Source organism: Lissotriton helveticus, chromosome 9 (genome assembly GCF_964261635.1).
Source record: "Lissotriton helveticus chromosome 9, aLisHel1.1, whole genome shotgun sequence".
Lineage (NCBI taxonomy): Eukaryota > Metazoa > Chordata > Amphibia > Caudata > Salamandridae > Lissotriton > Lissotriton helveticus.
The window spans coordinates 1,217,328,404-1,217,352,194 of record NC_136070.1 but is presented as its reverse complement, the minus strand read 5'-3'; the positions used below and the strand labels follow the sequence as shown (position 1 = coordinate 1,217,352,194).

Genomic DNA, 23,791 nt, shown 5'->3' with positions numbered 1-23,791 from the left:
GTATCAGATATATGGCTTTTAAAATCTAGGTTTATGAATGTTTGTTTTCCCCTTCACAAAATAAACAGCGATAGAAGTATACAACGTAGACAAGGGTGAGTTTAGTATTTGTTTTTTCCAGTTTATTGTATACTAAATGATTACACTATCATTCCCACTGTCCATTCTAATTAAAATTCCGACAGGGTAATGCAGGGTACTAAGTATTTGTAAACTTCATTAATGGTATTCTGAACACTAATAATACTCACTTAGATGGGTTCCAGCTTATGGACCAGATCGGAGATAAGTTTCCACCGGGTCGTTCAATTCTCACCTTTTCATCTCCATTTTTGTTCCTGATGCTTACGACACCATTGAACATGCCCATCGCCAGATACTGTCCATCATTTGTCCAGCTGATAGGAAAAAACATTGTGACGTCTGAATACAAAATCACATAAAAGACTGCATGTTTCACTAGAAATTAACAATTTCCTTCCAGAGGAGCCCTTCATTTAATAATTTCAATTTCTGTGGTTAGCAGGAGATTTGGAATGTCTACGCTGTCCCTTTGAACTTTCTCCACTGTGATTTCCATCCATGGGTAGATCACCTGTGGTGACCATGGAAGGGTTGTAAGCTGGTCACAAAAGAATCACCTGTATAACTCAGAGAATTAATCTCCAATCTTCTATACAAGACTTGACTCAGTGTGACATCATGCCACCAGTGTCCTTTGCCATACATGCCTATATGCTTGGTTTACTAAAGTCACTTATAATTTCCATTACTATATTGAAAATTGGGATACACCTTGAGGAGGAGCAATGGGCATTAGTTCCGGTGGCCTGTGTTTGACACGAGCAACTGGTTCTCTGGAGGCCAAGTAGGTATTTTACCGATATACCTCTTGACGAATGTCTGACTACAGAGGGTGCCATATGTGAATAGACCATGATGCTTTCGTTTCCAAAGTTAGGGAACCACCTTTTGACAAAGATACACTTAAACGTTGCTCAAGTTAGGGTAAGGAGTTCAGGTAGAGACCCCCTTAGCCATGCCAAAAGCCCCTGACCGATATCTGCATGAGCGCAGGCAGAAATATGTTGACCTAGTACAGATGGTGGGTCATTATACCTTTTCACTGCCCCATCCCTTTTTTTCATTTTAACTGTACCGGAGGTACCCATTATTAAAGGTATTATCCTGGGTTTACCTTAACCCTTTCGGTGCTCACGACCGCTCGACGCCGTCATGAGTCACGGGCGGCATGTACTCATGACAGCGTGGAGCCATCATGCCGCTGCACCCACGCAGCACTAATTCCCTGCCTGTGCGGGTGAATTAATGAGTGGGCGGGGTCATGACGGCTCCACGCCATCATGAGCAAACGCCACCGGTGACTCATGACGGCGTGGAGCCTTCATAAGTAACGTAGCGCCACGCCCACCCCCCATCTCCACCCGCACCGCTGCGGAATTCGCAGGGCAGGGAAGGGGTTAAGGTATTTTTAGTTATTATGGATCCATTCCTGTTCATTTATATTTATCAAGACCTCCCTTTAATTTAGGTTCAGTACGTCCTGGTAGTATCATCTTACCAGGGTGGTGTGAGGTTGTCTAAGATGAAGCATGCCATGAACAGTGGGTGAGCTTCCTCATTCAATCTAATTGGTACACTGCAGTAAGGAATTTCCCATTTGGGTTTGATATGAAGGCTATATCTAGTATAGGACTGGCTACCCAGTGTAGCATTACCATGTTCACCATCGCATTTATTTTGTGATTGATACATGGAGCCTGTTTTTGTCCTACTCTTTTGCCAATCCCTGCCTACATCAAACAATACCTCACCTACTTTCGGGCATTGGCAGGAGTAGGCATCTTTGTACAATGCAAACGCCTCTAGGTCCTGGCAACTGAAGATGCAGGAGTACTAACAAAATACTTTATGGCACAAAAGAACAAGTTACTTACCTTCAGTAACGCTTTTTCTGGTGGATACAGTGTCTACCTGTGGATTCCTCACCTTATGAATATCCCAAAGAGTCAGCAACTTTTCTTTACAGCTCCCCCCACGCTGAAGAGGACATCATAATGCCACAGCTCCAGACGCAACTCAGCATGGCGTCACTGGAGCCATAAGAATCCCTCATCAGCATGCTGATGTCAGTTTCCACCCATTTTGTTTGTGCCTTCGAGGCAAACGGGTGAAACCAACAGTACCCTTGGGCCTCAAATAAAAGACTTAAATATATACAAACCATATATGTAGACACAAACAACCACACACACACACACACACGGTATACTTTCAGAAATATAAACAAATACAGAATAAGCAACATACAAATACCTTTGTTTTTTGGCATATGCAGACAAACAATGAGGAGGAGGGGGGCCAGTGAGGAATCCACAGACACTGTATGCACCAGAAAAATCATTACCGAAGGTAAGTAACTTGTTCTTCTGATGGATGCATCTACCTGCCTGTGGATTCCTCACTTTTTTAAAAGAATCCCCAAGCAGCCCCGCACTCGGAGGTGGGTGCCTGTCTGCCTCTACCAAAAAATACTGCAATACTGAGCGAACAAAATGACCGTCCCTCTTCGTTTCAGAGTCTAAACAATAGCACTTCGCAAAAGTGTGGATGGAGGCCAAAATTGCAGCTTTACAAATGTCAAGCACAGAGACACCTCTAGCCAAAGGAAGTAGAAGATTTAGCTCTAGTCAAATGATCTCTAATACCATCAGGTGGTTCCTGGTTTTACCACTCATCTTGCCCACATAGCCAACAAACGGCCAGAGATCACAAGTTCTGTCCACATAAAAGCTCACGGACGTTCTAGGGTGCAAACAATGAAGTCTCTCCTCTTGTTTAGATGGTTGCGTAGGAGGGTAGGAAGGGTGATAGACTCAAGTGAAATGGAGTAACCACCTTTGGCATGAAACGAGCCCTGGTACTAACTTATCTGCATAGAAAGTCGTGAAAGGAGGTTTCACAGTTAATGCCTGCAATTCATTAACATGTTTCGCCGATGTTATGGAGACCAGAATTTTTTTTTGAAAGTAAGCAACCATAAAGGACAACTATGTAAGGGTTCAAACAGAGTACTCCTAAGGAAGGTTGGCACCAAATTAAGATCCCATTGAGGCATAATAAACAGAGTGGCGGGGGGGGGGGGACTTGTTAGTAAGTTCCTTAATAAACCTTAACAATATAGGGGACTTAAAAATGGAAGGTTGGTTCAGTAAGCAGAGGAAAGCCAAAAGGCAGACAAATATCATTTAAACCTTGCAACCGCACAACCTTGCAGCGCTGGAGACAGTTCCAAGCATAAAATGACAGATAAATGGGCTTTTATAGAGCCAAAAGAAGTTTCTTCACACCACTTTACAAACCTTGCCTATCTGTCAGCATAAACCGATTTGGTGGAGAGTCTTCTGGCAGATACCACATCCACCACATCCTTCAGGAGGAGGCCCCTGACATCCTGGTAGTCACAGAAACCAGGCTTGATGAAGGCACAGGTCCAGACATTGTAGCAGGACTACCCTTAAGAGTACAATGCCCTATGGCATATTAGGCAGGATGGGAAAAGGGGAAGGGGGTAGCCCTGCTCTATAACAAACAGCTAGCAATAGAAAAACTTGCCGGAGAGAACCTAGAGAGCACCGAAATTTTATTGGCAAAAGTATGCTCCAAGCCCTCATGCCTGGCAATAATGGTGGTTTATCGTCCCCCTTGATCGACCTCCCGGTTTAACGACCTTCTCACTGAAATAATCACGACTTACACTCCCAGTACCAGCAACTCCTGGTAGTGGGGGGGGACTTCAACTGTCACTGGGACCAGATACCCAGAGAATCACAGGCCAGGCAGTTAGGGTAACCATGGCCACACTAGGGCTGAAGCAGCTCGTGGATTCCCCTCCCATGAGAAGGGACACACCCTAGACCGCATTTGGTCTCCTCAGTCACTGGCCAAACCAACGAATAGCAGGTCATGTAGTTGGTCGGACCACTACCTGATCAGGTTCCAGATCCCCCAAGATAGGCACCCCATGCAACCCAATCCAGAAAGGAGAATGACACGAAGATGGAGCAAAATTGAGGCAGGCAGCCTAGGGGAGGCTCTGCAAGGCAACTCGCCGATGAGATTACAGCCGGAGGGTCTCGAGGAGAAGAGTGAATCCACAAACTCCCTCTTGACATCCGGATGATCCAGGACGAGCTTCCTTTCCGTAAGGCACTAAAAACATTCCTCTTTTGCTAAACCCCTCAGGAGTAAGATTTATTTACACTCTCAGAAGCGCCGGGACACCCCGTTGGGGTAGCCGTGCGCTATATAAAATACACTAAATAAAAATAAAAAAAATCAACCAGTTGAGAGCAGCCATCAATAGGGTGGCAACGGCTCGAGAGTGAAGAATAAGGGCAAGGGAACCTTCTGGTTCACGGAGGAACTTAGGGGGCAGAAACTGACCCCATGACTCCGTGTCCCACATTACGGCTCGAATTAAGTCAGGCTCACCAGCGGACCTATACCTACCAAGGATATTCAAGATGGCTCTACCAGTGATTGAGGAAGAGATCCTCGTTCTGATCAATCTATCGCTGGAAACTGGGAGGATCCCCAGTAAGTTCAAGAAAGCCAGAGTAATCCCCCTATTGAAAAAGGCGGGGGCAGACGCCCCTAACCTGAAGAACTATAGGCCCATTTCCCAACTTCCGTTCTTGGCTAAAATAGTGGAACAGCATGTCCTTAAAATCCTGTCCTTATTTATAGAGAAACATCAGCTACTCGAGGTTCGCAGGCAGGATTCAGGGCCCACCACAGCACAGAGCTGGTGATTCTGTTGGTGCTGGATGAACTCAGGCTCACGCAAGAAGCTGTGTGCCTTGGTCCTATTAGACCTCTCTGCTGCGTTCAACAAGGAAACCACAGCCAACTCCTGGCACGAATCAGGGACATGGGCATTAGTGGGATGGTATGTCAATGGATCCTTCTTGATAGATCGGACTCAAAGGATCCAGATGGGTCACCGTGTGTCCAATAAAGGGATATTAACCTGTGGGTCGGCACTATCTCTGCTCCTGTTCAATATCTATCTCAGACCTTTGGTGGGGGCCCTGACCCGTATGGACTGCCAGGTCTTCAACTATGCAGATGACACACAACTAATTCTTCAAACTGACAATACCTCACAAACCCATGCACATGTGCTAAATATCCTAAGATATGTGGTCAACTGAATGACAGCTAACTCACTTAAAGGTAATCCGGACAAAACGGAGGTCCTACCCATCACCACAGCATGCAACCCGTGGACCGGCCTCTTCTTGCCACCGGAGCTGGGCGCCACACCTACTCCAGCTCCAGTCGTAAAAAGCCTAGGCATTAAAATAGACGACAAACTCACATTGTCTAATCAAGTGTCCTCCGTGGTTGGGACCTGCGTGGGCCTGCTGAGACAGTTGAGGAAATGATGACCCCTCCTCTCATTTTCCACCCTGCGGACAGTGGTGACCTAACTGATTGTGTCCCGCCTAGATTATGGCAATGTGTTATATATTGGACTACCTGAAAAGCTGTTAGATAGGCTGCAAGTAGCGATGAATGATGCAGCCAGGCCGATCTTCAAGCTCCCTAGACGGCCACGGGCAACACCTCTGTGGCACCAGCTACATTGGCTCCAAGTCAAAGAGCGAGCCAGGTTGAAGGGCCTCTGCATTGCCCACAAGGCCCTTCATGGACAGGCACCAGGATACATCAAAGAGCGCCTGGGGAGATACGTCCGAGGACATACCCTCCGGTCATCCGAGGCAGGGGGTCGAGCCTTCTCGGTCTTGATCCTGCAGTTGTGGAATAAGCTACCAGGAAACCTTCGAACAGAAAAAGCCCTTCTCCCCTTGAGAAAAAAACTGAAGACCCTCCTCTTTACAGAGGCCTGGACATAACGCACGCTTTGACCTGGGACCAACAGTCACTCACTGGGGTGGGCCATAGCTACTCTTTTAGCGCCTAGAGACCTGCCGGTGATTATGCGCTCTACAATTCCCAATTAACATTAACCTTAACCTTAACACCAGGAGGAAGGGAAAAATAACTCAGTTCAGACATGTTGGTGCAAGCTCTGGAGGTGAGGGTGTAGAACCTGCCCCTGCAAGAGGAGGTCTACCCTGTGAGGGAGATGGAGCATAGGACACAGAGAAAGGTGAAGAAGGTCTGTATACCATACCCTTTGCAGCCAATCCAGAGCTATTAATACAACTTGGGTCCGGTCTTGGCAAACCTTCCTCAGAACCTGAGGAATCAAAGGTATGGGGGGGGGGCATAAAACAGCTGGGAGCCACAGACCAATTGAAACGCATCCCCCAAAGCTCCCTGCAACAGACACTGAAGGCTGCAGAATGACAGGCAGTGTGTGTTCTCCTGAGTGGCAAATTGGTCTATCTGAAGGGTCCCCCAATACCCAGATAATGTGTTTTACCACTTTCAAATGGAAATGCTACTCGTGATCGGCAGAAAAGTGCCGACTGAGGCTGTCCACACTCCTGTTTAGAACTCCGGCCAACTGATTTGCCATGATGCAGATCCTGTGGTCCTGAGCCTAGAACCAGAGTTGCTGAGCCTCTCTGCACAGATAATAGGATCCTACTCCTCCCTGTTTGTTTATGTCTTACATCTAGGTAGTACTGTCTTAAGACTCAAACAGACTGACCACCAAGGTAAGGGAGAAAGGCCTTGAGAGCCAGACGTATCGCCCACAGTTCTAGGAGATTGATATGCAACAATCTTTACTCTGGAGACCAAAGACCTTTGATCTCCAGAACCCACGACGAGCTCCCTACCCTAAAGTGGAGGCATCCATTATCACTGTGGCCACCGGTGGTAGAGGGTGAAACTGCTTCCCTTTAGACAGATTGCCAGATACACCCCTCTACTGAATAGCCACAGCAGCGTCTCTGGAGATCTTGACCGACTCTTTGACATCTCAGTTGTGTTTAAACCACTGCCTGCGTGGGCACCACTGGTGGGCCCTCATGTAGGGCGTACTTGGAGGGCACTTTTGGGTGACCAACAGAATACAGGAGGCTATCAGACCTAGCAGGCGTAAGACATTAAGGGCTGGAACCATAGCTCCCTTCTGAAACTTTGGAATCATAGCTAGCATGTCCAGAATCCTCTGAGGGGGCGTGTAGGCCCGTTTCACCACAGTGTCCAGTACTGCCCCTACGAACAGTGTGCACTGAGAGCGCTCTAGGTACGATTTGGGATGGTTGACAGCAAAACTGCGTTGTCAACTGCTCCTCCTTCAAAGCATTAAGTCAGGTTCCCCTACTGACCCCTGTCCAGCTAATATCCTGTCTTTAGTAGTCTCTACAATTAATCTGACTGTACGTCAGCTGTTTAATACTTCTCTTTCCACAGGCATAATGCCTAAACTGTGGAAGCACGCAAAGATTAACCCTTGGATAAGGAAGACGAACGCTGACCCATTGGATCCTGCCAATTATAGGCTGATTTCCTTGCTTCCGTCCCTGTCTAAAGCACTTGAGAAGCATGTAAACAAAGTTTTGCAAACTCACATTGAAGACGGGAAGCTTCTTCATGAATTCCAGTCTGGCTTTAGGGCAAATTTTAGGACCGAGTCTGCATTGTTGGAAGTGACAGAATTCATTAGGGACAAGCTAGATGAGGGAGGAAAGGTCGTTCTGATATTACTTGATCTGTCAACAGCCTTCAATACCGTCCAACATGACAGGCTTTTAAACAGACTTAAAAATATTGGCCTGGGTGGGACTGCCCTCAAATGGTTGTCCTCCTATCCGGGAAACAGATCCCAGGACATCTGGCTTCCACCGTTCTCTTCTCCGGTTCCCACCATTAATGTTGGTGTCGGGGAGGAGCCTAGCTCGCGACCGAGATGGCCGCGCTTTAGCTCGGCTCCGTTCGCCCGCCTGTGTTTTTCACATTTATCCTGCATTTATCCTGCCCCGGGAAGCCCTCCTTGCTGTGTGGTACTGCTACGACGCACTGCAGGCACTTACCACTTGTTCCGGTTGTCCTGGCTGCTGTGGGTCCGGTGCAGTGCCCCCGACCATTCCCGGGACTCGAGAGCGGACTGGCCTGGTTCTTCGTCCCGGCTCCTGGGCCGGATGCAGCCTGCGGGCTTGCCCTTCGGGGCGCGCTGGAGGTGATTGGAGGGCCGCTGTTCGTGTGAGCCGGAGGTTCCTGGCTGAGAAACTCCTGTGTGGCGGCAGCCTTGGATGGTGACGCTGCCCTTCCTTATTGGGGTTCCTCGTGTGTTCAGCTTCCTCCCCCTTTGTTCTCCGGTCCGGCCATTTTGTTCTTTGCCGCCGGACTCGGAAAACGGGACTGGCGACATTGGGGGGCCGGTGAATCCCCTTCTTCTGATGGCCCCCCTTCCTGTCCGGGGTGTTCTTCTGCCTGTCGGCGGGACTTCATCTGCTTGACTGCCGCCCCGGCGGAGGTTGTTGGCCGCGCGGCCTGTTCGGGCTCTCAAGATGGCGACCAACCCCATTTGTTTGGGCCGGGCCCGGACGAGCACTGGGGGCCCGCCGCAAGGCCCGGGTGTCGGATACTGTGAAGGTTTTCCTGCACTTAAGGGGATCTTGAACATCCTGCTATCCTGGCGGCTCTCGGTGGCCGCGCCACTCCTGGCTCTGGAGACGGTTCCTCACTGCGGGCCTCCCGGGCCCCCACGACCGGATGAGGCATTGATATCGCGGGGTGTGGCTGGTACTCTCCTGGCGGACTCGGCCCCGGCTGCCGCCCCGGAGGTACGCAACCTGATGGCGCCTTCTCCTCCTGTGCTGCCTCCTCTGCCCTTGGCCCGGGAGCTGGATTTTGTTTTGCCGGACTTTCATGATTCTCCTGGTCCCTCTCAATCACCACTGCCCGATGACGTCTCCTGTGCCGGCCCGGATGGGTCGGTTTTTATGGATATATCCTTGGAACTGTGCCTGCATCGTTTGCTACATTCTATGCTTTTCCTGGATCTTCCGTGCTTTTCTTCCTGTGACTTTTTTGGACTCCCGTTGTACTCTCCTGCTGCCTGCCTTCTGTTCTTTCTGGCAGGGTCCTCGTTGGATCGGACCCTTACTGCTTTGGATAAAAAGGGTCAGGGCTGATGAAAACTGACTCTTATATGCGGTAGCTCATGAACGGTTTGGAAGATCTCTGTGTCCTGATATGGTTCTGTGTAATTGGTTAGTGTTCCTGGACTTTGGCCTGATACTCTTTGGCTTCCCGAGGACTTGGACCTTTAACCCGGGCGGGTGGATGGGTGCGTTTACTCCTGTCTTTGGCCCTCCCCGTGTGTATGTTTGTATGTCTTTACTCCCTTCTATCCTTCCCTTCCTTCCCCCCCCCCCCTTTTTTTTTTTTGTCTTTTAATTCCAACTTTTCTTGCTCCACTGTATTTCGGGTTCTATTTAGGGCGACAGGCACGCTGCGGGGGGGGTAGGCCGTAGCCTTCTGCAGGGGTGCAGGGTGGGCTTAGGGGTGGGTGGGGGGGGTCTGTTTGTGTCGGGGGTCTTTTTCCCCCCTTATTTTCCCCTTTTTTTGTTCTATGGCTCTTGTGTATTCACTTTTTCGGGACTCTGTCACCTCGTGTCTCCCCCGGGGGTTTTCTGTCCTTCTTCCGGTGCGTGGCTGATTGTGGTTCGCTGCCTATTCTGGTATCGTGTTTCTGTTACATCGCATGCCGGTTTTATTGTCCTGTTTTTTCCCCTGGGGGTGCATGGTCTGGCGGGTGTTCCTTTTGTTGTCATTTTCTCCCTCTTTCCCTTCCTCCTTTATGGAGGTCCCCTTTTCCGTTGGGGTGCGTATTGCATAGTCTTTGTGATGGGGCTTTTTGATCACGTCTTCTTTGTTCGGGTAGGGGCGGAGGTGAGTGAGCGCGATTGACTGTTGCCACTGTCGCTATTTGAAGGTCTGATTCTGTTTCTGTCCTTTGCTAGATTTGATTATATGGAGTCATTTTCTTACGTTGTGTTTATAAAATGGCGGCTTGCCGCGGTCCCTCCCTTGTATTCTCATAGACGGCCCGTTATTCCTTTGGTCCCCTCCCCGTGCTAGAAAATTAACCTTTATTATCCTGCTCTTGCTGAACGCTCGATGGTTTTTATTGCTTCACCAGTGCTCCTGATGTTATATCCTGTGCAGTTCTTCTTTTTGTATGCTGGTTATTCGACCATTCTGTTCTGGCCAGCCCGTGGGGTTGTAGGCCAGTATTTGTGAGCTTTCATTGTTCAATAAAGGTTTTAAAAAAAAAAAAAAAAAAATGTTGGTGTCCCTCAGGGTTCCATTCTCAGCCCTACCCTCTTCAATATTTATCTTTCTCTTTTGGTAACCATGGTAGAGGAAGAGGGGGCCACAAAGGATCTCATTTTGATGGGGCAATGATCAATTCCTGCCTCTCAAAGGTTTTCACCTGGCTGAGGGTTAATCAGCTAAAGTGCAATCCGGACAAAACAGAAGTTATCTTCTTTGGTAATCTAGAAACACCTAACTGGATTTCCTGGTGGCCCAAGGATCTGCCGCCCCCGTCCGCTGAGAAAGAGAATGTAAAAAACCTGGGTATAATTATAGACAAAACATTGTTGATGCACTCTCAGATCCAAAAGCTAACTGGTGCTAGCTTCGGTACTCTCCGATTGGTAAAAAAAGAATGTTGCCGCCTCTACCGGTTGAGAGCAGAAGGATTGTGGTGCAGGCTCTTGTAACGTCAAAGCTTGATTATGTCAACTGCCTGTACCTTGGTCTTTCCAAATCCTTGACCCAGCGTTTAAAAGTGGAGCAAATCACTGCAGCCAGAGCCATTGTGAGATCAAGACCTAGAGCTAGTATGACCCTGATTCTCAAATTCTTACACTTGCTCCGCATTAAAGAGCGGATTGACTTTAAGGCTTTAATTATCTTTTCCAAAGCCTTCCACAAGGTTGGAGCCGGGTACTTTACTAAACGAGTCAATCATTACTCTACTTCCAGAGCCCTGCTTTCTTCTAACACAAACCTGGCTATCGTGCCCAAAACACATCTTGCATGTACTGGTGGTAGATCTTTCAGCTTTCTGGGTGCTAGACTTTGGAATAGCCTTCCTGAGACTTTGAGGCTTAACAGCCACTTACTTTCCTTTAGGAAGAATCTAAAAACATGGCTTTTTAATCAATAACTGGCCTCATCGTCTCTTGTTCCTCTCGCTATCCATGCGCCAGGACACTCTAGCTTGAGTAGCTGTGCGCTTTATCAAATGCCGTTTTTCATTTCATTTATTTTCACCTGCAAATGATGCAAAACCAACTCTGGGGTCTTGGCTATGATCAGTCAATCATTCAGGTAAGGGAATACCGACATTCCCCACCTTTTGGGATGCGGTGCGACCACTGCCATCATCTTCGTGAAGACTCGAGGTGCGGAAGGAAGACCAAACGGAAGGACCGCAAACTGATAAAGCTGAGACCTCGCCGTAAAACTGAGGTACTACCTGTGCGATTTGAGAATGGGTATGTGAAAGTACACATACTGCAAATAAAACAAAACCATCTAGTCCTCTTTCCTCAGCGCAAGAAGCACCTGTGCAAGGGTCAGCATTTTGAACTTTTCCTGTTTGAAGAAGCAGTTCAAAATCTGGAGGTCGAGGATGGGACGCAAACCAACATCCTTTTTTGGGAATCAGGAAGGACTGGGAATAGCATACCTGACCCCGTTCCTGCTCTGGAACCACTGTGCCCTTTTGAAGTAGATTTGTGTACCTCCTGTGGGAGCAGCAGAAGATGCCCTTCTGAACAAAAATCTTGTTAGGGAAAAGGGTGGAGGAAACTCTTTAAAGGGTAGGGCGTACCAATTTTCTACAATATCCAAAACCCAGAGATCAGTTGTCACAGATCTTCATTGAGGCGGAAAATAGGCCAACCATCCTCCCACTGGGCAAGCATGCTCCAAGATGGTAAAGCTAGGGCTGCTTTCCTGCAACATTGCCCGGGGAGCAAAAAGATGAAGAGGAGGAGGCCAGTTGATGAGCAGCTCCAAGTTGTCTACCCCTACCCCACCCTCTATAACTCCTATACTCCTATACAGCGAGTTGGAGTCTGTTGCTTCTGCTGAATCTGGCTTCTTCCACAAAAGGCTACGTTCTGGCCAAACCTCTGGTACCAGCAAAAACATCTGTAGTCTTTAGGCTGAATCGGAGGGCCCAATGATCTTGCTGTCACTTTACTGTGCTTAAACGTCTCTGTGGCAGAATCATCTTTAGCGCCAAAAAGCTGTGAACCAACAAACGGCAAACCCAAACAATGTTGCTTGAACAACTGGCAAGAAGCCAGACCCTACAGACAAGCATGTCTCCTTATGGCAATAGAAGACCTCATCGCCCTCGTAACAGAGTCCACCGTGTCCAGGCCAGACTGAATTACCTGGCAGGCAGCAGCCTGGCTGTGTATTCAGCAACTCTGAAAAATGTCCCTGAAGATCACATTGCAATCTCTGAACCACCTCCTTGGCTGACTACAACAATACATGGATGTAACTGGTAGACTTCAGAGCCATGCTACCAGAGGAGAAAACCTTCTTTGTGGATTGCTCCATCCTTTTAGACTGTGTCATCCGAAGTCATAGGAAAAGAACCGGGTGTCAACTTTGAAGAGCAGGACGCTTGTACCACCAAACTCTCGGGTGTAGGATGCGTGGACAAGAACAACGAGTCAACTGAAGCATGCTTATACCGTTTTGCAATAGATCTAGAGACTACCGCTGGCGACGCAGGCTTCTGCCACATATCAAGTATAAACTCAGTAAGGGCCTCATTAAAAGGTCACAAAGGCTCGGTTGACGACGTGGAAGAATGAAGCACCTCTGTCAACAAATTTGATTTTAGTTCTGTAGAAGGCAAATGAAATTTCAGCATTACTGTTGCTTTTCTGATCACAGAATGATAGGACGTGACCTCTGGTGGAGCAACAACTTTTGGGGACAACAACTCCCACTGTGGAGAAGTATTAAAGCAACTTACCACCTCCAAGCCTTCAAACTCTCTCTCCTTCCTCCAGATCCTGATTTCATCCAAAAAAAAGTAGTGCCCCTCCTTCAAAAGTCTCTGGACCTCAATTTCAAAACTGGCGCCGGTGAAAGTGGCACCGGCGACATTGGCAACAGAGCCGGCTCAGATGGTTGAAGAACTGGAACAGATTCATGCAGCACCGACTCGGATCCAGTCGACCCGAAAGAGGGCACAACCGGTGCCAGGGATTCCTGTTGCACCTTTCTACTGGTGACAGCATCACTTTTCTTGGCATTGGTAGAGGCCAGTTCAACTGAGTCATCGGCATAAATGGCAGGAACGTCACTTGCTGGTAGTGTACTGGGAAACCTCCCAAAGAATAAGCAAGTGGGCCCACAAGCACACCAGATGGAGTCACAGCCCTTGCAAAAATGCTATATATAGCATTCAGGTAAGTCGACATATCTGGAATGCCGGATAATCCTGCTCCTGTCTAGGAGGCACAGACCAAGGTGCAGGCAGAGGAAGAACGAGATCTGGTACGGGCTCCGGCTCAGGACTGCCAGGCAGAGTCACCGCTCTCAGACTCGAAGGCGAAGCTAGAGCCACCACTGGAGATGAAGTAGGAAAAATCACACCTCTTTCACCATGGACCCTCGTAGCTGGGGACACTGACTTGAAGGAAACATCCCTCCAAGAGCGACGTCGAAAACTAGGACACTGCTTGTGCTTTATTTTGGACGACTTCGAAGAGTGGGGAGACAGCGACTCCGATAGAGGGCGAGACTTCAGAGCCCCCTCTTTTGTGATGTCTTGCCTTGGCAATAAAGAGCTTTGCCTCCATCTCCTTCAACGCCTTTGGGTTCATCTTCTGGCATAAAGAACAGGAGTGAACATTGTCATCCGAACTTAGACACCAAAGGCAGTCGTTGTGAGGGTCAGTTATCGTGATTTGACCTTCACATTTCCTGCAGGGCATGAAACCAGACTTTCTCAGCGGAGACATTGTCCTTACATCAACGCTGCAACCTATAAAAGATAAAACTCCTAAACTACGGGGAGCAGAAAAAAACATACACAGCAAAGGTGTGGAAAATTAGAGAACTGACATCAGCACACCGATAAGGGCCTCTTATGGCTCCAATGACGTCACATGCAGTCGCGTACGGAGTCGTGGCATTATGACATCCTCGTCGACGTGAGAGAGCTGTAAAGATGGGTTTCCGTGAAATGCTGATGCACTGGAATATTCAAAAGGTGAGGAATCTACGGTAGATGTATCCAGCAGAAATGAGCGCTTCGATTTGGAAGATTTTGCTGCTTGATACACGAATATAAAGGGATTAAAGGAAGTCACAGATGCAGTGTGTTCTTTTACTCGACAAAAGGATTGTCCAGTCAAGATTGCCACATATCCATTGACCTGCTTTGTCCTGGTGCTTAAAGAGATTTGGAGAATGTACTTTTCAATAGGTACAAGGAGGGGATCATTGTTTGACGAATATGTGACTACAAGGGGGTCTCTGGAACTACCTCCAACGGAGTTCTGTCCCCAGAGTTAGAGTTCCCTATCGAAAGCATTATTGCCCTTCATCAGCAAGAATTCTTTATGATTGGGTTGTATGAAGTATGGATACGGTCTATACACCGCAGAGATGCAGGTCCTGATGAATACCACAGACCCAATTTGGGGCCACTTGGCAGAAACATATTGACCACTGTGGTGCAGGAGTACTAGTCCTCCTTCAGCACACTATACAACTTTTTTTAATCATCTTCTTGGTACTCAAGGAATAGACACTTTTTTAGAGATACCCGGAGATTTTTAAACCTCACTTATTGGGATTCCTGATTTCTCTCCTATCCAAGGGAGAGCTACAAACTGTTTTCGTTAAGAAAGGTCATTCACCATTATAACCATTTTGGTTAATGAGGAAGCGCGAGGATGAAGTAGGAGTTTGAGGTATCATCAAATTATTTTGTGAGATGTTAACTTTACCTTGAACCAGCACACAGGACACACAGATACTGTACCCAACCCATGGACACATAGTCCTACCTCAGGCACAGTACTGATTGATCGGGGTTCGCTTGTGGCATTTCTTGTCATATTTTGGAGGGCACAAACCCAGATCCCCTGATCTCTCTAGTTCAACCTCTCTTATGGTTGAGGGTTTTGGACTGTGGCTTGAAGAGAAATGCCAATCAAGTATAGCGCATCATCATAAAGCCCTTTTTTTCTACACTGGTATTACATACCTTTAATTGCACCTAAAATCTAGTAGGCTACAGGCAGGTTGTTTTTCTTAGGTTCTAACATCACAGAGTTTGACAACCCAATGAAGTGCATTCCACAAATAATCTGCAATAGAAATATTCCATTTTATTTTTTACTTTAGTGAACTTTGTTTTCAATAAAATGCTTTTACTATATTGAGCCTAAAATCTTTTGGATGAAAGAATATGCTTTCAAAATATATCTTTCTCTTCTGTCTTCAAATCTGCGTCCTAAAGAGGGGGTAGGTGTTTGCTTTGGCACTTGTGGAAATAAATAATATTAAAGAGTAATTTCTTTGCTTTTTTATTAATCTATTTTTCATCCTTGGTTCGACCAACAAAGTTGCATTAAATTGCACTGTAATGAACAGCTGTTGACAAAACAGTTATACATAAAAACACCAAATACAAACAAACAAATGAACCAATTGTCTATAAACAGGTCACAAGCCGGTCTGTTTTTCTGAAAGATCAGAATACAATCACACCTATCCAAACTAAAATCTTACCTGCAGCATGTGATTTTATTGTTAGTCTTTTGTTTCACGACTGATTTTTGCTCTCGAGACCATAAACCTGGAAATGCAAAAGAATTACCTTAATACTTCGTATGTCAATTCTCTTTAAAACATTTACACAAGGCATCTTTAAAAAACAAAAAATATTGGCAAATTGTTCACATTACCCTAACAATTGTTTTCTTCAGTGACAAAAGCTGGTTCAAAGTGTTTTCATTTTTTACATTATCTTTATATCATGGGTATTTATTTTACCTGTGCCTCGGGAGCCCAGCTAGAGGGGGTTTTATTTTCTGTCTCCTGTTTAAAGTTGCTGTTAAAAGTGTTATGTGAGGCTGTAGCTAGCTGTGCTTTGAGTGCTTCATTAGGTGTTGATTTATTCTTGTCTCCTTCACAATGAATGAAAATAAAATGCATTGCACAATTGAAAGGTTTAACATTTCGTTTTGTTTTTAAAATCAACAACACAAGGAAAATGCCCACATTTGTATTTTCTAAATTTAAAATGTTTCTTATAAGCATGTGGTGGCAAGATTTACGTGGCTGCTTGTTTACTTTTTATTTTTGCAAAACAAGAAAACAACTACTGCACTAGTTTGTCGGGGCCAGACATAATGGCTCTGCCAATGCTCATTTTCCTTTAGTGTCAATAAAATACTTTTAAAAACAAACATTAAAATATAGAGCCCTTTCAATGTATTGTTTTTTTAAAGGGGTAAATTGAAAAGGTTATATTGACCTATGTAGTGGAGTATGCCAGAGCTCAGATATTTTAATAGGATTGCTGCATTTACCCGGAAAAGCATAGCAGAACGTAGAATCCTTAAGACCTCTTAAGTACTATGGTACCATGCAGAATTCCATTAAAATATTAGGCCTTCTTTAAGAAACCGAGACTGCCAGAAATAACCTAGTTAGGTACACAATAGTCACAGGTGACTCTAACCTCCTCCATGAAAGGGGTGCTCAACCTGGACATCACACAGAGCACCATGTAAAGATGGAATACTGTGCCATAAGTCACCCGTGGCAAATTGTCATGGGCTGGCACTTCAACACACATAACAATAATTAATTAAATTGTCCGAATCAGCCCTGCAACGACAGCTAGATTTATGAAACTATAATATCACGGTATGAACTCTGAAGAATGACCTATACCATAATAGGATTGGGGGGCTGAACAGGGGGATGACTCTTAGGAATGCTGCATTGTAGCTGTACTATAATTATTAGCTTTCGACCCGATGTGCTGCTGCGGAGAAGCATACAAAACAGTCGATCAGGAAAACACGGGAGTCTCATGAGAATGTGGAGCAGTTGTGCAGATGGAGATGTTGCAGCACTGGTTAATCATTGTTGTAGAGTTATGGGAGAACTTCAAAAAAGAAATATGTAACTGTGGGACTTTGCAGTTTTGTGTACTTGCTAAAATGTATGCATGAACATATATGCAACGTAAACACAAAACGTGTTACATCTATAAACTGAATGCACTACAGGTTTAAAAAAAGTTTGGGCTTTGGATAGCAGCAGAAGCATAACATATTGCACAATTTAATATGATTGCCATCACATTCATTGTCATTACACTAGCTGTACATCTCAACTATCAGACATTTTAGGGGAAGAGTGGAATAAAAAGAAATGGTGAGAAAATACAGTGAATGAGTGAGTCTAATAATAGGATTCTGCAATATTTTATCATTGCAAATGCTTAGCATGTACGCAAAAAAGAACTATTTCATGATCAGCTGTGTAAGTAAGTGGCATTCGTGACATGAACTTTATAGCACAGCATTTAGTTGCCTGCCAATCAACACGCCTCATCACCACCCACCAGTCAAAGTTAAAATTCTGCAAATTTTACTCTGAAGTGCCCAAGTAAAGGACTTTGAGCAAAAGTACTAAAGTAGCAAAATGAAAAGACACACAGGAAAAAAAAATCAATACCTAAATACATGGTGAAAACACGTTATATTCCCACACAACAAGATCTTTTAACAACTGGCAACAGTGATTCAAAAGGTAATGGAGATAATTTTCCAAATGGAAAAAATCATTTTATTACTTTTTGTAGGTTTGGACAAACCGTCACACACAGCACAAGTCACATTAGGAGACAAGGCTCCATACATGGTACACACAAAACTGTCAAATTGTGAACAGTAGCCCCCACCCCCGGACATGCCACAAAGCAATAGAATGTGATAATAATAAGGAGTTAAAAGGCTCTCAATTTAAGTGGCCGGCTGAATATTCAAAACAACCAGATCATGTGGATAAATAACCACAAAGGTTACAAATCATACAAAGGCGGTGGGCAATATTTTTCAGGCAAAACAAAACTCAGGCTAAAATACCTTATAATTTTTTCTCATGTTAATGAGAATTTAATTTATAGAACTACATTATCAAACCATTTTTTTTTTTATTTGGTTTATTGGCATTTATAATAACAATATACATTCAGCGTGCTGCATCAGGATTAGGGAATCATACAGCTTCTGTGACTCAAATGTGTTAACAATCAAACAAAAACAATAAAAGCAAAATAAGAAGAACTGCCAAAGAAAACAGACAGGAGGCTTAGGACCCAGCACACATTATCGAGTTTAAGACAGTAGGCAGCTGACTAGTATTCATGGAAGGTGCATCATATTAATATACTTACTTGGCAGCTGTTCATTCAATCTTACTGTAATAGACCGATCAGACTCTAGGTACATCAACCCTAAAATAGAGTAAACCCAGTTGGGGTGTTTATCTGCATGTTGTTCCGGTTACTTGGAAGTATGAGATGAACCTCGATAAGGAGAGGGTGGCGTATCTGCCGGGAGTGTTTTTTGACAATCCAGTAAGGGGCCTCATGCATCTTTTGGCAAGGAGGCTGCGGGCACTAGTTCCCAGAAAGTCGAGAGGTGAGTGTGGGCGAAAGTGACGTCCTGAATCCAAGCCTGAACTATGGGGACTTTTTTGTCCCCCCCAATCAATGGATACTCTGCGTTTGGCCATCAAAAGTAATAGAGCATGCAACTTATGATGCTTGGCTTTAGTGTCTTACACAGAACTCAAAAGACCAATGTCTGGTTTAGGTTCGCTGGGTATCCCTAGTATGTCATGGATTGTCTTAAAGATGGCAGTCGAAATTGAAGCAATGAGCAGTTCCAGGATATATGTGTAAAACTAGCAGAGGCCTGGCCACACCTTCAGCATCCCTCATCTGGTCTCAATCCCATGCGGCATAATTGGGTGGGGTTCTGAAGAACCTGTGCAAGTATTTAAAGTGGATCAAGCTTAGTTTATAATTGGACGAGAGTAGCTGGAGCTGGCCGCAGCAGAATTTCCACTTTTTGTCTGTCACCTGTCCATCAAGCTCCTCATTCCAGTACACCTGAGCTTTGGGTATAGCCAGAGGTGCTGTGTCCTGCATCGAGCAGTACATTCTCGTAATTTACAGGAACTCGTAGTGTTTCTCAATTGCTCTAGTACTGGTAAATGTTGGGGGGGGATTGGAAAGGTGCCATGTCGCCTGCAAGTAGCACCGATCTTAAAGTAGGGGAATAACTCCGAAAAGGTCTTCTAGCCCAGAGCCACAGATTCCGGAGGTGCACAGAAAGTGTCCTCGGGTACAAATACGCAAACATATCCAGCCCTATTGATCTTGCCAATGTCACGTTTCCATCATCAGCCATGGCTGGAAGTAAATAATAGAAAACTTGATTAAAGTCAGACTACTAAGGTTTGCACCCTGTGATATCTCTTTGACTACCTGTGGCATGGTCATAATCCACAGTAAATGAAGTCCTTGAAGTTAAAAGAAACCATCTTTCTGTGTAGGCACAATTACAACACATAGCAATGTATGCACAGTAGCACCAAAGGTTCGCATGCATTCACTACATAACACTATAGTTGGCAGGCACATAGATCTCTGCATTATCAACCAATAAGAACACAATGTGTCACACAAGAGTCAGTAGATACACTGCTTAAATGCAACATTCCCTTAGGGGATTTGAGTGTTCCTGTAAAACTGCTTCATTGTGTGTGAATGAAAAAATATGTTTCTTTTTCAATCAGGTGTCTCTGAAAAAACATTAAAGAAACACAATACATTCTGGCAAGTTAGCAAACACCACCTCTGAATGCACAAAGTAAGAAAACCTAGATTGCAAAAATACCTACCAAAATCACTGCTGGAGCAGGAAGCCAGCTGGAAGGATACAGGATTGTATGCGACACACTGTATGGAGTCGTTGTGACTGAGTAGTAAAAACACACAGTTACACACAGCCTAAATGAATCTTACTACGAACAGAAAAATGTAAGTGAAATAAAGTGTTATAGTGTATGACAACTGACTGAAATCTAGCTACACACTACGTCAGTGTTTTTAAGAAGACCGAAGTTGTTTAACAGCAATTGCACAGAAAATACTTGTGATGTAAAAGTTACTTACCTTATGCAACAATATTTCTGCAGATACAGGCCTTGAAAAATCAGAGAAATGTTACCAGACCTGCAGGTTTAGTGATTTGAATAATCTACTCTCCCTAACTGTTGTGCGCTTTACCTATAAATTCGTCTCAAATTGTGCGATCCTAGGTAAATATTTTATTTCTTTATTATGACATATGAAAATATCTGCAAATATGTGAGTTCAGAATATCTGCTGTACAACAAATTATTCTTTGATTTATTAGACTAAACATTTGCTTCATGTATAATAAAGGTTAACACACATACAGGATACACAACACCTCTGCCTTGCCTCTCAGTTCACTAAAAGAATTGTTATAGGGCAGGGATTTTTCTCAGTTCGTATTTAAAAACTCTCATTTTAAAAACATATCACGAAAGCATGATATGATAGCGCACTGTCATTTACAGACAGACATTTTCCATTCAAATGGGCACAACCTTTCCTCCTCACCTGCAGTTTTACTGATAATACTATGTAGCGCAGAAAATATGTGGAAATTGAAATTTGGCAAATATTTATAATTGCATATCACCATTTGTTTTGATCCTATAAAAAGATTTGTTTCCATCTCACTTCAGGATTACAAAAGAAATGCTTTCTTAACTATTGGAATATATTTTGAACTATTTGTACAATTTATTTACAAGCTATTTAAATGTTGTGTGCCGATCACAATTGTCAGACAGTTCACTTTACAAAATCCTCTAGCTTTGCATTCAGAGAAAGAAAAGTAAACACCAGTCACCAGCATAAAATAAACAGCAATTTATTAGAAAACAAATGCTGACATTTGACCCCTGTCTTCTAACACACAGCAAATAAGACCATAAAAACAAGATGTAAATGCATCTTTATTTCTCATTCTCTTTCTGAATGAACGGAAGAAATGCGTTACTTACGTGTAACAGCAGTTATCCAGTATTGGTCTCTTTCATAGATTCACATGCCTGAATCATTCCCCGTCGTCGAGACGGGAGTCCCCGGTACATAGAAAAGTAATGTCCTATAGACATACATAGAGAAAAGTAGGCCTAAGGGCCTTGTCTTAGTAGCCTATCTATGTCCTTTTGTAAAAAGGACCAAATTCCAGAAGGTAGCCAATCAGCTACCACCTCCCTCTAGAACCTTCCTGTCAGGAGCCTCAGTCTCTCAGATTTTCGTACGCACCAAGCTAGGTAGGCGTAATACATGTTAGAGAGCGAGAGAGGTGAGACCTTCCAGGGGAGGCGGGAGGGTTGCATGTGAATCTATGAAAGAAACCAATACTGGATAACTGCTGTTACAGGTAAGTAACACATTTCTTATCCAGTATTATGGGTGTCTTTCATAGATTCACATGCCTGAATCAGAGTAGCAAGCATTACATTATGCACATTTCTGATGGAACAGCATAAGCAGTCTGAGATAATACATATCATGCGACTAAGAACCATCAACAAGTAACAAGAAGTAAGGGAATAAATGTGCATACCAGTGCGGGACCCGGACGGGTACAAGATCATCAGGAGGGACCGCGTCAACCAGACCGGAGGAGGCATCGCCATCGTCCATCACGACCGACTCCAACGACACCTTCGCCGCCACAGAGTACCTCCACTTCCAGATTCACACCGACCCAAAGACGACCCTCGGAGGCACCCTCATCTACAGACCCCCCGGGACCACGCACACAATTCAGCGAAGACATCACGGACTTCATCAGCCCACACGCCCTCCGCTCCGTAGACTACATCCTCCTAGGGGGACCTCAACTTCCACCTGGAGAACAACAAGGACCGCAACACCGCCGCCCTGCTGGACAACCTCGGACTCAAGCAACTGGTCAACACCCCCACCCACTACGCCGGCCACACGCTTGATCCCGTCTTCTCATCCAGCAAGCACATCACCTTCGGCCACTCCACCGGACCGACCACAGCTGCATCCATTTCAGCTTCAGAAGAACCACTACCCACCACCACCCGCAACAGGTTCCTCACAGGAGCTGGAGCAAGATCACCACCGACCAAGCTCACCACCTCCCTCAGCCAGAACCCACCCGCCAGCACAACAGACCCCAACGAAGCAGCCCGCATCTTTACGAAGTGGCTGACCGCCTGACGACCTCGCACCACTGAAAAACCCTCCCAGTAGACCCAGAAGCAAGAAGGCCTCCTGGTTCACCGACGAACTCAAGGACTCCAAGAAAACCTGCCGCACCCTCGAGAAAGCCTGGCTCCTCGACCAGACCACTGACAACATGACCGCCTCAAACACGCCACCCGCAAGCACCACCAGCTCATCCGCACCACCAAGAAGAAATCACTGAAGGAACGACTGGACAACAACGCCCACAACAGCAAGGAACTCTTCAGCATCATCAAGGAGTTCTCCAACCCCAGCACCGGCAACAACGACATCACTCCCTCACAAGATCTCTGCGACTCTCTCGCCTCGTTCTTCCACCGCAAGATCGCCGACATCCACAACAGCTTCGGCGCACCATCCACGCACCCAACCGTCGAACCAACGCCCCCCACCGCCACCCTCTGCAGCTGGACCACGGTGACCACCGAAGACACAGCCCGCACGATGAACACCATCCACTCCGGATCTCCAACCGACCCCTGGCCTCACCACGTCTTCAACTAGGCCGACTCCATCATCGCACCCCAACTCCGGAACATCATCAACACCTCCTTCAACACCGCCACCCTCCCGGAGAGCTGGAAGCATGCCGAGCTCAGCGCCCTACTGAAGAAACCAACAGCGGACCCCCACCGACCTCAAAAACTTCCGCCCCATCTCGCTCCTCCCTTTTCCTGCCAAAGTCATCGAGAAGATCGTCAACAGACAGCTTGCCGCCTTCCTCGAGACGAACGGATCCCTCGACCCCTCGCAGTCCGGTTTCAGAGCCAACCACAGCACCGAGACCGCCCTCATCGCAGCCACCGACGACATCCGAGCCCTGCTCGACAACGGGGAAACAGCGGCACTCATCCTCCTGGACCTCTCTGCAGCGTTCGACACTGTCTGCCATCGCACCCTAGTTCACATCGCACCCTAGTTCAACGCCTCAGCAACATCGGCATCCAAGAGAAGGCACTGGAGTGGATCATCTCGTTCCTCGCCGGAAGGACACAGAGAGTCCCGCTTCCCCCCGTTTCGATCCGAGGCCACCGAAGTCATCTGCGGCGTACCGCAAGGATCATCACTCAGCCCCACCCTCTTCAACGTCTACATGAGACCTCTCGCAGCCATCGCACGCCAACTCAACATCATCTCCTACGCTGACGACACCCAGCTGATCCTCTCCCTCACCAGAGACCCCGACACCGCCAGAACCAGCCTACACGAAGGGATAAAAGACGTCGCCGAGTGGATGAAGAACAGCCGCCTGAAACTGAACTCAGACAAGACGGAAGTCCTCATCCTGGGACCATCGCCCTCCGCCTGGGACGACTCCTGGAGGCCCCCAGCCCTGGGCATCACTCCCAAGCCAACAGACCACGCACGCAACCT

General features: G+C 46.2%; 1 protein-coding gene across 1 annotated transcript in view; it reads right to left on the bottom strand.

Annotated features, from left to right (window-relative positions):
* IFT122 (intraflagellar transport 122) overlaps nt 1-23,791 on the bottom strand; it is a 402,329-nt gene that overhangs the window by 304,552 nt on the left and 73,986 nt on the right. The window contains exons 5-7 of the mRNA XM_078661691.1: nt 19,993-20,069; nt 15,796-15,862; nt 252-398 (exon numbers count right to left, since the gene is read on the bottom strand). Coding sequence (XP_078517817.1) covers nt 252-398; nt 15,796-15,862; nt 19,993-20,069 — 291 coding nt within the window. The remainder of the gene's footprint in view (nt 1-251; nt 399-15,795; nt 15,863-19,992; nt 20,070-23,791) is intronic.